The 14,301-nt window shown below is 31.7% G+C and overlaps 1 protein-coding gene and 1 long non-coding RNA gene across 2 annotated transcripts; one reads left to right on the top strand and one right to left on the bottom strand.

Annotated features, from left to right (window-relative positions):
- On the top strand, positions 1-7,201 carry LOC123302626 (ralA-binding protein 1). The gene is made up of 7 exons (XM_044885650.1): positions 1-260; positions 981-1,113; positions 1,189-1,406; positions 2,517-2,944; positions 3,587-3,717; positions 3,785-4,103; positions 5,417-7,201. The coding sequence occupies exons 1-7, from the start codon at positions 167-169 to the stop codon at positions 5,879-5,881; spliced, it is 1,788 nt and encodes a 595-aa protein (XP_044741585.1). The 5' UTR covers positions 1-166; the 3' UTR covers positions 5,882-7,201.
- LOC123302676 lies at positions 7,052-13,556 on the bottom strand. Its single transcript, XR_006535543.1, has 3 exons — positions 12,532-13,556; positions 7,142-7,146; positions 7,052-7,065 (listed from the first exon to the last, which is right to left on the bottom strand). It is a non-coding gene; the product is annotated as an uncharacterized LOC123302676 (long non-coding RNA).
- Positions 13,557-14,301: the final 745 nt, after the last annotated feature.

Genomic DNA, 14,301 nt, shown 5'->3' with positions numbered 1-14,301 from the left:
AAGAGCATGGCTCAAATGTCATGTAAGAAATCTCATATCTGTCAAATATTTAGTTGAAACGTTTCATGAATATTAGAAAAAAAAATGTTATATTTACATAAAAATTTATCAATTGTTGTGAAATAATAATTAATAAAAATAATTTATTTAATCTATTCAATTCGATATGGATTTAAATTATGATAACTCGGAATCGGATCAATCAACATTCTCAAGATTATACGCATACGATACGGGAAAAAAGAGCAATGAAAGCGATTGTATGGAATCATGAATTTTGGAATTGTTGTAGTCAAATTTTCGCTGCATGTTTGTTTTGTATTAGAGGTACAAATTATTACAGCTCTTCCATTCCATGAGTAACTCGATTGTTTTAATAAGTCTATAGCCACTCCCTGCTGAGAAAATTTTGAAGCACGATTTATTCATTGTTTCGAAGTGATTTCAGCAATGTTAATATGAAATTTCAAGGCTATATAAAATTTAGAGGATCCAACGGATCATAGAAATATGTTCAGAAGGATGTAAGAGTAAAATTTTTTGAGATATTAATATTTGAAAATCTAAATTGACACTTGCACCGACTTGAAGGAAGATAATTGACTAATCAATTTTTTTTATACCATGTATATATGAAATACATCAAGGTATATTAAGTTTAGTCCCAAGTTTGTAACCTAATTAGCCCATTTCCGTATGTCTCTCTGTCTGTCTGTCGTCTGTCATCACGATTACTCAAAAAAGAAAAGAGAAATCAAGCTGAAATTTTTATAGCGTGCTGAGGACGTAAAAAGTGAGGTCGTGTTCGTAAATGAGCAACATAGGTCAATTGGGTCTTGGGTTCGTAGGACCCATCTGTACATTGTAAATTAGCTTTGTATATATATTTATTTTTTTTAAAACATGCAGCCAAAGTTTGACTACCGTTTCATGACAGTATTGATAATTTTCTCATTTTCAATTTTGTAATTAATTTGTAGTAAGTGGAGATGAAAGTGGGAAATTAAGTAAAAAAGATTTGTTAATTGGAAAAAGAAAAGATAAAGATTCGAAAAAAGATCGTGGATATGCAGCGCTTGAAGGTGAAAGTTCTCCTGAAGAAACCGAATCAAAGTAAGTATGAAAATCATGCAATCGAAACTCGTTTCCGGTTTTTTTTTAAATAATGTTTCTTGTAATTTTTTGTAGAAGTCCATTAAAATCGAAAAAAACTAAATCATTTAAATTTGCATCTAAAAATAAGGAGAAACGTGAAAAATCAAGGGAAAAAGACAATAAAGATAAGGATAAAGATTCAATTGATAAGAAAAAGGAGAAAGATAAGGAGAAAAAGAATGAAAAGAATAAAGAAAAACCAAAATCTGATAAAAAAGAGAAACGTAAAAATGAGGGTTTAGATATTGAAGGTAAACAGCTCCAAATGGTTCATGAAGTAGTGACCGGGGATGGACCAACCATTTTTCGGTATCACAACGGACCCTATGATCTAAATGTGTCCTACCCCAACCACTCTCACCTAAAAGTCAGTTCCTATATATGGTCTGAAGTCAATTTTAACCCTTGATGCAAAGGGAAAAAGTAGGAGGGAGGGGTATTATAAGTTTTATTGTTATGTTCGTCTGTCTGTCTGTGGCATGGTAACTCCTATACGAATAAACCGATTTTTATTTATTTTGTTAGAAAGATAATTTAATCGAAAGTGTTCTTGTGTTTCAACAAAATCGGTTTAGTTTGGAAAAAGCTCATTTATCGGTTTTTTTTTTTTTTTTTTTTTAAATGTGTTGTTTTCGAATACGATTTTAGGCGATATCTTGAAAATGAATTATCCAATCGTGGAATCGATGCGATTTTTGTTTTTTTCAGGTCAAAGTATCCTTAAAAACTGAGTTTTATCGGAATCGGAAACACACATATTTTTTTCGATTTTTTGCAATTTTCTTAAGGGGTACCCCTTAGAAAAAATCGAAAAATTTACAAAAAAATTGTTGTTCCGGAAATCGATAAAACTCAGTTTACAAGGTAATTTTGACCCGAAAAACACGAAAATCGCATCCATTCCTCGATTGGATGGATAGCTTTCGAGATATGCGGTTTTCGAGTACAATTTTAGGCGATATTTTGAAAATGATACATCCAATCGTGGAATCGATGCGATTTTTGTATTTTTCGGGTCAAAATAACCTATTAAACTAAGTTTTATCGAAATCGGAAACATACATTTTTTTTCGATTTTTTGCAATTTTATTAAGGGGTACCCCTTAGAAAAAAATCGAAAAATTTACAAACAAAAATTTCTTTCAGAAATTGATAAAACTCAGTTTATAAGGTAATTTCGACCCAAATAACACAAAAAGTGGGATAATTTAATAATTGGGCGAATAGTTTTTGAGTTATCGCCTATAAATCTACAAGATGCGTGACATCTCGGAACGATTTCCTCGATATAACACAGACAGACGGACGAAAAAAAAGAAATAGTATGGTACGGAATCCTAAAATATAATTTTTTGTTACAGAAGAACAACCAATATTCGGTGTAAGTTTAGATTTAGCTGTGGAACGTAGCCGTTGTCATGATGGCGTTCAATTACCGTTACCAATACGTGAAAGTATCGATTACCTCGAAGAATATGGTATGGTATTCGAGAATCTATACAAAATCAGTTCGGTTAAATCAAAAGTACAACAAGTTAGACAATTATATAATACACGGCATAAAGTGAATTGGTTAGATTTTGATGTAACAACCGCCACTGGTTTAATAAAATCATTTATACGTGATCTACCGTCACCGATTTTAACAAATGAATTATTACCAAAATTTGAGGAAGCTAGTGCCAATAGTAGTGAAATTGAAATGCAAAATTTAATTTCACAATTACCATTATGTAATCAAACATTACTATCATGGTTAATGGTTCACTTACATAATGTTATTAGTCATGTAAGTATATTTATTTTAAAACGGTGGGGGGAGGGGGCTGTTAATCTATTCACATACAAAATTAAAATCTTCTTTAAAACTGAATTTGTTGGAAATAAATTTCGATATTTGCCCCAATTTCCTACATCAGTTTTTTGTATTTTATAAATACGTATTTCGACTACCAAGTAGTCATCATCAGTAAGAATTAGCTTGTCGTGATTACTCTTATTATGAATGTTACTCTTTGCTAATTTGGTGGCGGACTGCTTGCTGAACGCTTAGGCTTGGCAGTGTATCACGACTACTGTGGGAGCTGTCACAGTGATGACGAGGAGGAGACAATGTCTCATCTTCTCTGTCACTGCCCAGCTCTTGTCATGAGGAGATGGACTTACTTGAGCCAGCCTCTCTTTGACGACCTGTCCGGCCTAAAGTCAGTCGACGTCAAAGACCTCCTGCTGTTCTTAAACAGCTCCAAATGGTTCATGGAGTAGTGGCCGGGGATGGGCCAACCCATTTACGGTATCACAACGGACCCTATGGTCTAAGCGTGTCACACCCCAGGACAGCTACTCTAACCTAACCTAACCTAAGAAGCTGTAAAACGGAATTAAATGTATTTCTGAAATTTTTTTTTTATAATTCAATGAACTTTTCCAGGAAAAACATACAAAAATGAATTTTCAATGTATGGCTGTTACTTTAAGTCCCGTACTATTAATGAGTCAGAGATTAATAACGATGTTATTGGTCCATTCGAAATTAATATTCACAGAAACGGTTATAACTAAGTAAGTATTGCGAAAACTTAAATCAAAGAAAATTAATTTTCCTTAATACATTTGTTAATTTTACTAGGTACAAACCTCCATTAAATTCAACGGCCGTAAACTTATTAAACGATGCGAACGACATAGCACTTGAACTTAAAAAACAAGAATCACTTTTATCGCAAATACATCACGACATGCATGCGGGATTTGTAACGAAAGATCGGGAGGAACAATTATGGGATGTACAACGTATAATTACACAATTAAAACGTAAATTACGTTCTGTACAAAAGTGCCAAGATACTTCACATAATCATGAGAATAACGTGGACGATACGAACAGTATCGATGTGAAAATTGAAACAATTGAAGCCACTGTGGAAATAAATAATGTACCTCAACAGGTAGGATCAATCAACAGGCTCTTCTTATTTATTTAATGTATCCGTTAATATTCCACAACTTAATACGCAAAATCCAAAAAAGCTTGTCCTGTTTAACAAATGCATAATTTAAATTCACATATGCGAGTGGTAGCGAAAAACTACGATCAAAAATGAAAATCTTGACCCAAAATTAGTAGGTTTCAAAAAAAATTTCATCCAAATCGGATAAAATTTACCGATGTTATCAAAAAAATTGATTTTTGTAACTTAGTGACGTCGTCAAAATCCAAAAATTTTAATTTTGCTCTATTAATTCCAAATTATATCCAATTTTGATAAACAAAGTATGTAATCCTACTAAATTTGGGTCATACTTTTCGAATTTGTGGTGAAATTTAACCTATCTTTAATGGATTTCAAAATTCGGGGGTCCTGGTCCCGATATTGACCACAAAAAAGAGAGATAACATAAAACTTACATCAAAAATGAAAAGCTTGATCTAAAATTAGTAGGTTTCAAAAAAAATTCCATCCAAATCGGATAAAGTTTGCCAGTGTTATCAAAAAAAATAATTTTTTGAACATAGTGACGTCATCAAAATCCAAAAATTTTAATTTTGCTCTATCAAATCCAAATTTTATCCAATTTTGATAAACAAAGTATGTAATTCTACTAAATTTGGGTCATGCTTTTCGAATTTGGGGTCAAATTTAACCTACCTTTAATAGATTTCAAAATTCGGGGGTCCTGGTCCCGATATTGACCACAAAAAAGAGAGATAACATAAAACTTACATCAAAAATGAAAAGCTTGATCTAAAATTAGTAGGTTTCAAAAAAAATTCCATCCAAATCGGATAAAGTTTGCCAGTGTTATCAAAAAAAATAATTTTTTGAACATAGTGACGTCATCAAAATCCAAAAATTTTAATTTTGCTCTATCAAATCCAAATTTTATCCAATTTTGATAAACAAAGTATGTAATTCTACTAAATTTGAGTCATGCTTTTCGAATTTGGGGTCAAATTTAACCTACCTTTAGTAGATTTCAAAATTCGGGGGTCATATTCCCGATATTTACCTCAAAAATGAGAGGTAGCATAAAACTTAGATCAAAGATGAAAAGCTTGACCCAAAATTAGTTTTTCAAGCTTTCCTGACAACTCAAAGTCCTATTTTAATAAAAGTAACGTGAATTCAAAATCAGTGAATTATTTAAGAAAGAAAATTAAAAAAAAACCATTTTTCAGTAATGAACGCACATAAGAAAACTCTTTATATATTTAAAATAATACTGACCTTGATTTTAAAGATATAAATTTTTCCAACAGGAACCCAGTGTTGATAATGTCGATTCAACTGTCGTGGAAGCCGAACCAAAACCCGTTGAAGAATCTGCCGTACAAACTGTCCCACAACCAATTGTTGAATCACAAATAATACGACCAACAATGTCGGACGACGATAAAAATATTCTATTATTACAATTCCAAAATTCCGAATTAATCGAATTACAAACGTACTTATTAACTCAAATACAAATCGAGAAAAATGAGATAGGTCAATTGAAAAAACAATTAATTGTTGATGATCATCCAGATACAACCGCTCAAAATACAACCCAAATTATTGACAATGATCATTTAGATTGGGATCAAGTGATCGATTTATTAATGAAGGAAAATCAAATATTGAATATTAAAAAGAACACACTGATTCGGGAATTAATGGAACAACGTGAGGAATGTGTTAATCTACAATCTCAATTATTATTTATTGCCTTAAGTCAAGGTTAAACAAATTCTCGAATTTTCTATAACGATTATCGAATTCCAATTGCATAATTTTTGTTTTTTTTTTAAATATTATTGTTTGCTTTGAAATTAATTATTATAAAAAAATAAAAATAAAAAATATTTACATTTATAAAATATACAAAGTTTGTTCCACTTGGTATTTCTGCGCATGTTCATAAAGACAGTTTATCCTTCTTACTTTAAAATATACTCCGAAATTTACACTTAAAACAATTGAAAACTGTGCATATGTTTAAGCTGTGTAAAACAATCCCTTCGAGTGTTATGGAAGAGGGATAAGTGAGCTATCAAAAGGGGTGGAGGCTACAAAGCAGTGGTTTTTACATGTAAGCCCAGTGAATCGGGCGGGTATCAAGCTAGTTATAATATATTTACATATTTGTAATACTTCAATACTTTCGCTCTATTTTGAACTTCTTCATTGATCAAATAGCCTTAAGACCCCCCTCTACACCAGAAAATCTACATCAGAACGGAAGTTTATCACTCTGAAGACCCCCGCCTCGAATAAAAGGGTGCTTACTTCTTCACGATTTCGACTAATTGGCTTATTTGAAAGAAAGAAAAACGGCATGCTAAAGTCAAAATGCATGGAATGGCCTAGAATCAGTTGGAAATATTGAAAATTGGATTTTTGGTAAGTTAGAGTCATCTTCAAGTTTATATCTATACCCTTCAAATGAGCTGTGATACAAACCCAAAAGGGCCAGGGAAAATAAGGTTACATGCCCGTAAACATTGGGTATTTTTAACGAAACAAAAAGTGTCACGCTTTTATTTTTGCGAAGGTTAAAATTATTTTAAAAGCTAAAAATAACTCGAATTGAGAAATTTGGATCTGTCAGGGAATTCTGAAATAGTCTCTTTTTTGTCCACCCTGAAGAACGAATATATAGAAATTCGAATATAAAAGTCGTACGAATGTAAAAGTTGGTAATCCGATCATAGATGTCCGTAAAAGCAATTTTGTTCTTCGAAAAAGTGACATTAACTGGCTAGAATGATTTTCGTTTGTGCTTTGACGCATAGAGGTCACTAGCACGCATTTATTATTGTTATCGACTTTACGTTGATCGAATTCATTCGCTTACTTTGCAATTCGTAGTAATTTAAAATGTATATAATAGCCGCATTTGAGGTCCTGGCTTGGAAGTAAAAATTTTCTCAAAACGCGAATAAACGATCTTTGTGAGCTTCTAAGCAAAAGTTACATATTTTTTTTGAATCAGAAAAAGTAACCTTGACTTTATGACGCATGTGCAGGCCTTTGGAACAAACATGATAATGTTATTTTTGTGAAAAAAAGAATGAAATAAAAATTTATTAACGATTTACAAAATTTTTTTTATTTCCTTAAACCATTTTTTTGACGGGTGATGAGAGATTCCTCGTTTTGGACATGCGTCAAACATTCCACGCGGTAAATTTTCTTTGTAAATCTAACTTTGAATTAACAATATAGTCCTGTAAATGCACCTGTTTATGAGAAGAATTTCATATTTTGAATTCGGTACACTCTTTGACTTTGTCTTTGAGTCGAGTACTTCAAATAGAAAACCTGGATCATGGCGACGTTATCGAACAAGCTGATGCTGCGAAACATATTTTGTTTCAAAGAACAGGAAACGTTGGAGAAGAGTTTAGGAAAATTATCCAAATAATAAACGATACTTTAAAACCTTTAAAAAAAACCCTTCCTTGGATAATTCCTGAGCACGAGTCTGTTGTATGTGGTCTTGACAGGGCCGGATTAACCCTCAACGGGGCCCTAGGCAACCATCAATTTGGGGCGACCGTCTTGATTTAAACTCAAATTGAATAGTTAATAATACTTACCTGTTAGCGAGTTTCTATTATTTCTGACTTATATCTTACACGGTACGCTACAAAAACTTATGAATAAATTTGAATTGAGAAATATTACGGAGGTGGTTTTATAAAAATTGTGGGACTCATGCTTTTTTAATTAAAGTTAAATTTACCCCCCCCCCCAAAATGTCATAACTATGACCACTATGTTTGTATGTCTGTTTTTGGAATCGTACCTCTTGTATTCTTCTTTTCAAACGATGTTTCATTCAGTCGTTTCAACCCCTGACGGAAAAAGAGGGGTGTTATAAGTTTAACGTGGCTAATTGTGGCATCGTGGCTCCTAAACGGGTGCACCGATTTCTATTTTATGTTTGAAATCTTAATCGAGATTATTCTTATGAAGAAAATCTGAGTAGCAGATTATTCTTATGAAGTTACAGATTATTCTTATGAAGAAAATCTGAGGAGTATGTTGCGCAGGCGCAATGTATCAAATTTATATGAAATAAACAATTGATTACTTATCAATCAAAGCGATATTTTCATTTAAAAGTAGTTTTGAATATTTTCAAAAAAATAAGTTTCCTTTACGAACTTACGATGGGAAAGCATTACTTTTCGTATATGAATTGTCACTTCTCCTGAAAAGGAATTCTTCTGAAAAGGGTGAACATTAAATCCGATTCGAAGGACTAGTAATACTCTGGAATACCAAACCCATTAACGAACTAGAAATGCGTGTTTATCGAATAAAATGTAAGGTTAATCGTTCGAAAATCGTATTCAGCTTCGTCATCCCCCAAGACAAACACACCCATGATATTCTGCTCTATCGCCCATACTAAACTTTTTACTTTTTAGTGAAAATTTTAAACACTGAACATTTTTTTTTTTATATCAATTGTTTTTTTTTTGAGTAGAGATTTTTTTTAATCGGAATTATTACAGCGTTTTACATAAAATATAAATTTACACAAACAGCGAGAAAAATATTTTTAAATATATTCATAATAAAATGGCGCCATATTAATTTTTTTTTCCTTAAAAAACACAAAAAATTTTTGTTTTGTTTATTGTTTATATAATAATATTATATAATTATATATATGACGTCTAAAAAAATTTTTTATTTTATTTTCAGGTGACATTTAACATTAGGTTAGGTTTTTGTGGTCACGTCATATCTATTCACACGCTAGCGGTACCTTTATTTCTCAAATTTACCGTCATGTAAATGATGTAACTATAGCTTTTTTTTTCTACTAGTCTCGTTGGTGAAAAGAGAAAATGAGGATCTGAACCTAGACTTCACTTTTAAATCTCCTTGAAATGATAGGATTTATAACACATTTTCATATGAAAATGAGGAAACAGACAAAACCATCGATTCACACGAGTGTCGATTTGAGCATCGTGTTGCCTTACCTTTAGATGAATTTCTGATATGAAATTATAATACAGTCGACAGGTTGGGAAAAGTGGGGCTAGGTGGGAAAGATCAGTACCTAATGAAACTTGGGGATGTGATTCAGGAAAGGTTAATTAACATTTTCTCAAACCTTGGATCTCGAGGACCCTGTGCAAAAAGAGGATTAAGGGATTAGGGGGGAAACTACAAAATTTTAGACCTTCCTCCGATTTTTCGTCAATTTTTAATTTTTCCCTTACTTCCTTACAATTTTGACCATTCAAAGTTGTTTGACCGTCAATTCTTTACCGAGATATGGGGGTGGGGGGTGTCCAAGGTTGGTGATTGTAACCAGGAATCACAATTACGACAACATATCATCACTGTTCGGGTAGAACAGAGAAATAAGGAGGAATTCTCCTAAGGATTCCAGTTAGGACAAGGGGAAAAAAGTAATGGAGGAAGGTCGAAAATTTTACAGTTTTCCCCCTCTCCATCTTTTCGCACAGGGTGCTCAAGGTCCAAAACTTGAAAAGATTGTTAATTAACCATCTCTGAGCAACATTATAAAGTTTCATTAACGTTCGACCTTTTTCTATCTGAAATTACCGCTTGACTGGACTATAATATACATATCTTGAAACACTGGCCCGGAAAGTCAAAGGTTGTAGTTTCGATTCTCACAAAAATGTCTATTTTACTTTATATATGTCAAAAATCTTGGAAATGATCCAAGAAAACGCTTGTTATCTCTGTTAGATTTCAATTACAACATTTCCACGACGAGTGAAATAAAAAATAAAGGACCAAAACACTTGTGCCATCTGTTGTTGAGTAGATATGACGTAATTGTTTTGTTTAAATTTTTTGTTTTTATTTTAAATATTTTTTGTTTAATGATTGTTTCATTTTGTTTAAATAATTATTTATTTATTTATTTTTTTTTGTATTTTTTTTATTCGACATTTAAGATGCACATACTATGAGCAATTGATATTTCAGGAATAATTAAATATATACATTCAAAATTATTTTTTTATTATTCAGAGAGAGAATTTATAATTTTTGAAATGCTTTTTGAAAACAACACTGATAGTTAGATTATTTTTAATTTGATTTTTTTTTTTTGTGATCAAGAGAGCTGACACTTTAAAATAACACCATACATGATTTGCCAATTTTGGAAACAAAATTATTTGCGACATCATTGCTTGATCATAATTTCGGTACGGAATTCTAAATTTAGATTTGAAGCACTACGGAACCTCGATCTCAGACTATCGATTTGACTTGAAGATTCCACTATCGATTAATTTGGGGAATTTTCGTTTGCAAGGTAAATACGAACAACTTAGTATAGAACATCACAGCGAGGAATTATGGAAATTTTGACAAAGAAGCTGAAGATCTTCTGTATCGCTGCAGGTTGGCATGCGATAGGCCAAATTGAGTATAACCATTAGACTGTGCCTTGCATGGAGGACGATGGAAACTCCATACATATTATTTGCACCTGTAGAAACTTGCAGGGTGGCAGGTTTAGAATGTTTGCATCCGAAATCATGGATCAAACAATCTCGGGAGAAATCCCGGAGGAGAAGCTAAGAATCCTATAGTTTCATCTGCTTTAAATAGCACCTTTTACCTAGAGACGTCTCGCCTTCGAGCAGCAGGTTTTTCTCTGGGAGGACACAGAGAACCCCTTCGTCTAGGTACTAGGGACATGACTCACAGATCTAGAAATCGAAATACTATTAAGGTGCTTGTATTAAGGTGCTTGAAGATTTCAAACTCTAGTCTCCTAGCTATTGTTGCTTCCCAGACAGTGGCAGTCAGTAATGTTTCCCGATTCGACCATTGGTGTACCAAAATTGTCTTCAGTAAAAGACCCGTTTAGTCAAGAATCATGTTCACAATTCTGAAAACATTTGTCCCAGCGGTGTATTTGATAGCATCCAAATTTGAAGATTTCAAGCCAATTTGGCCAGGTAGTCCATCTTTCATGTAAAGAATCAAAATTTTGTAAAAGTATCAGATTAAATAAAACAAGTGTTCACGTAATTGCCAAGAATTTTAAATTGTTTTGGACGAAATTGACAATGTATGAATTTCGAGGTTTCGCAGGCATGAGTAAAATTTTTCAAAAATTGAAAACCTATAACGAAATGATAAAAAGAATCGATGATAATTTTGAAAGTATTTTTTTGGACGAATTATTAATTTGAAAAACGTTTGCAGACATCATGAATGAATAGAATTTTAAAGATGGCGGCTCTCTTGATCAGTTCACAGATATTGATATACAAACATACAAATACCACACACGGTAATAATTATAAGTTTAATTAATAGGTACAAATACATTTTTTTACTTTTTTTATCATTTTTTTTATCTTTGTTTAGACATTTCGTGTACATATTTTTTATACAATCATCTTTTTTTTTTTTTTTGCTTAAAAAGTTTTGAGCTGCTGCTGTATGATGTACGTCATCTCCCACATCTCTTAATACAGACGATTGAACGATGACGTCATCAACATACGCCATGTTGTTTTGTTTTTGGTTTTTTTTTTTGGTGTTAAAAAATTTGGGTTTGATTTACAGAGAAAATCGGTTATAACGACCAACATATTTTGAACTTCATTTGATTCGTGTTTCTTTTATTTTTAATCTTAAAAACAATGAGGGCCTTAACCATAGGGGTAACTTTTGTAAATGACAGTTGCTCGTAAGGATGAACTTGTTATCAGTAATTTTTATGTTTCTAGGGTCCCATTTGGTAGTTCTTTCACTAAAATTATCCTTTTTCGAAGAAAAATAAAATCTAGGGTCATCAAAAGATAAGCTAGTATACTTAAAAGTTCGAACTCGGAGTACCCATTTCGACCTTCTGGTATTTTAGTTTGTATTTTTTTCAGGGAAGGGTGATTTTTAGTGAAATAACCTCCAAATAAGCTTCAAGATAAAATGTTATCGTTTATAACGACTATTGGACAGTGGTGGATTAGGTTCACGAGGCCTGGGCCCAGGGCGGTATCATTTAAGAGATTTAAAAGATTTAGGTTAAATTCTTTGACCGCCACAGCTATTGCATATAATGACAAGAATGTAGAATCCCTTCCATGTCGTTATAACCGGTTTTGATAAATTTTTCTTATTTAATTTTTAATATATATATATAAATATATACGCCATACACACACAATCATGATATAAAAATCAGTACACAAATCCAGTAGTAGTTTTTATTTACTTTTAGTTTTATTACAGAGCGCATGCGTACATCGAATTATTTTTTACTTTTTTTTATTTTTATACATGTATTATTATTTTAATGAAAAAATTATTTACATGCGCATATTCAAAAAATTTGTATTTATATATAGGTTGTCTCAGAATGATCATTCACGAATCATCTTTCTACGAAGAAAAATGACAGCCTCGTTGCCGAAAAACAAAAGATCGGTTTGGTATCCCCAACCCAGCTTGTCTTTTAACGACCAGACTTTTATTTCTTTTCGGAGAAGGATAATTTTTAGAAAGTGTACCAGAAGGTAATTCTTAACCTCAATAAGTGTAGGTTCTTTTTTTCTATATCACTTCATCCATGAGTGATAATTCTGAGACACCCTCTATACACAAAATTTTTAAAATTGCACTATAAAAAACAAATTTTTTTATAAAAAACAAAAGAATTACTTTATATACCAATCACTCTGCGTAATCTCTGAGTATGTGTATTATTAGAGCGCTGTATATGTAGGAATAATATCAGACGCCATTTTCTTTCCATTTATACGATTTTCTTTTTAAAGATTGTGATGTTAACCATTCAGGATGTGTACAGTTGAGAAAATAAGAAATTTCGTAGGAAAAAATGGCAGATGATGGCACTGGAATAATACTTGATCCTCATTTTATCTCCAAATTGATGAAAAAAGGCAGATTTAGTTATTTCTTATAAAAAATGAGTTTGTGGGGAGTATTTAAGCTTTGAGAAAAATTTTTCCCAATGAGTATTAAAGTGAATGAAAAGCTAGATAATATTATTTCAAAGGTGTTTTCATTCTAATTGGGGATAAAAGTAACGAAAAGTGTTTCTCCCATGGTATTTCGCCCACCAGTTTCCCAGCCTTTTGATCAAAGTCCCTAACTATTTAATAAAGCTGTATTTCCATAAACATGAAGCAAGTTACATTTAGATTATTGCACAAATATTGCCTAAATTGACGCAGTTTTTCACATTTATAGATAGTTATGAATTTGAGGTCATAGTGTAGCTAAATACAGCTTAAAATAATCACAAAAAATTAAAATGTCTTTAATTTTTTATCTTTTTTTAATGTCACAAATACCAATTTGAATGTCCCGGTAATATACTTTATCTCGTCGCCAATAGATGTCAGGAAGAGTCATATTATGCAGTCAATGTTTCAGTTTTTTCCTGAAAACACGGATTAAACGACATTTTCTAAAAATTAAAACCTAGCTAGATCGATTTTTCGTCTCAAGAACCCCCTGCTTACAAATTTTCATGAAAATCGTTTGAGACGTTTCCTAGATTATTTATAAATTATTATATTTGTCATTACCAAAAAAGTATAACTTCTTATGAAACAAAATGGCAAATGATGTTATTTCTACACACACGTAAGAGCAATATTGTTCGATCATTTTATCTCCAATTCGATGAAAGGAGGGGGGGCACAAATAACGTGAAAAATTACAAATTGACCGAAAATTGAATTCGCGGCCTCACTAGTTTTCGCGGCTAACGCAAATAGAAAAGTTATCATACAAATTATTTTTATGAGGCGATATTAGAAAGAAAATGACGAACAATTTTACCCCCACTGAAAAGTGCTTTTATTATATTTAGAGACAATTTTTTTTGGATTTTCACACCACGCAAACGCAATTACATACATCACATTGTTTATAATACAAATTACATTGAAAATTGAAAATAATTGTTTTTCTTTTATTGTGTTGCTTGCTGTGTTTTTTTTTTGGATTCGACGACGAAAAATACTTTTTTTAAAAATTTTTTATTGACCTTTTTTTTTTGTTGCTTTTGTTTTTCATATTTTTTTTGTTTATAATTATTTACAATTTATTTTTTTTAAACACAGTTTTTCATTTATCAGTCACTGAGAAAATTATAAAAATTTGTTTTTTT

Source organism: Chrysoperla carnea, chromosome X, assembly GCF_905475395.1.
Source record: "Chrysoperla carnea chromosome X, inChrCarn1.1, whole genome shotgun sequence".
Lineage (NCBI taxonomy): Eukaryota > Metazoa > Arthropoda > Insecta > Neuroptera > Chrysopidae > Chrysoperla > Chrysoperla carnea.
This window is presented reverse-complemented; position numbering and strand designations above follow the sequence as displayed.

What these genes read in the sequence shown, in the direction of transcription:
- LOC123302626 (XM_044885650.1), top strand. Translation starts at nt 167, where the DNA reads ATGGATTTAAATTATGATAACTCGGAATCGGATCAATCAACATTCTCA. An exon ending in AAAGAGCAATGAAAGCGATT is followed by an intron (nt 261 to 980) that starts GTATGGAATCAT and finishes ATTAATTTGTAG; the next exon opens with TAAGTGGAGATGAAAGTGGG. An exon ending in TAAATAATGTACCTCAACAG is followed by an intron (nt 4,104 to 5,416) that starts GTAGGATCAATC and finishes TTTTTCCAACAG; the next exon opens with GAACCCAGTGTTGATAATGT.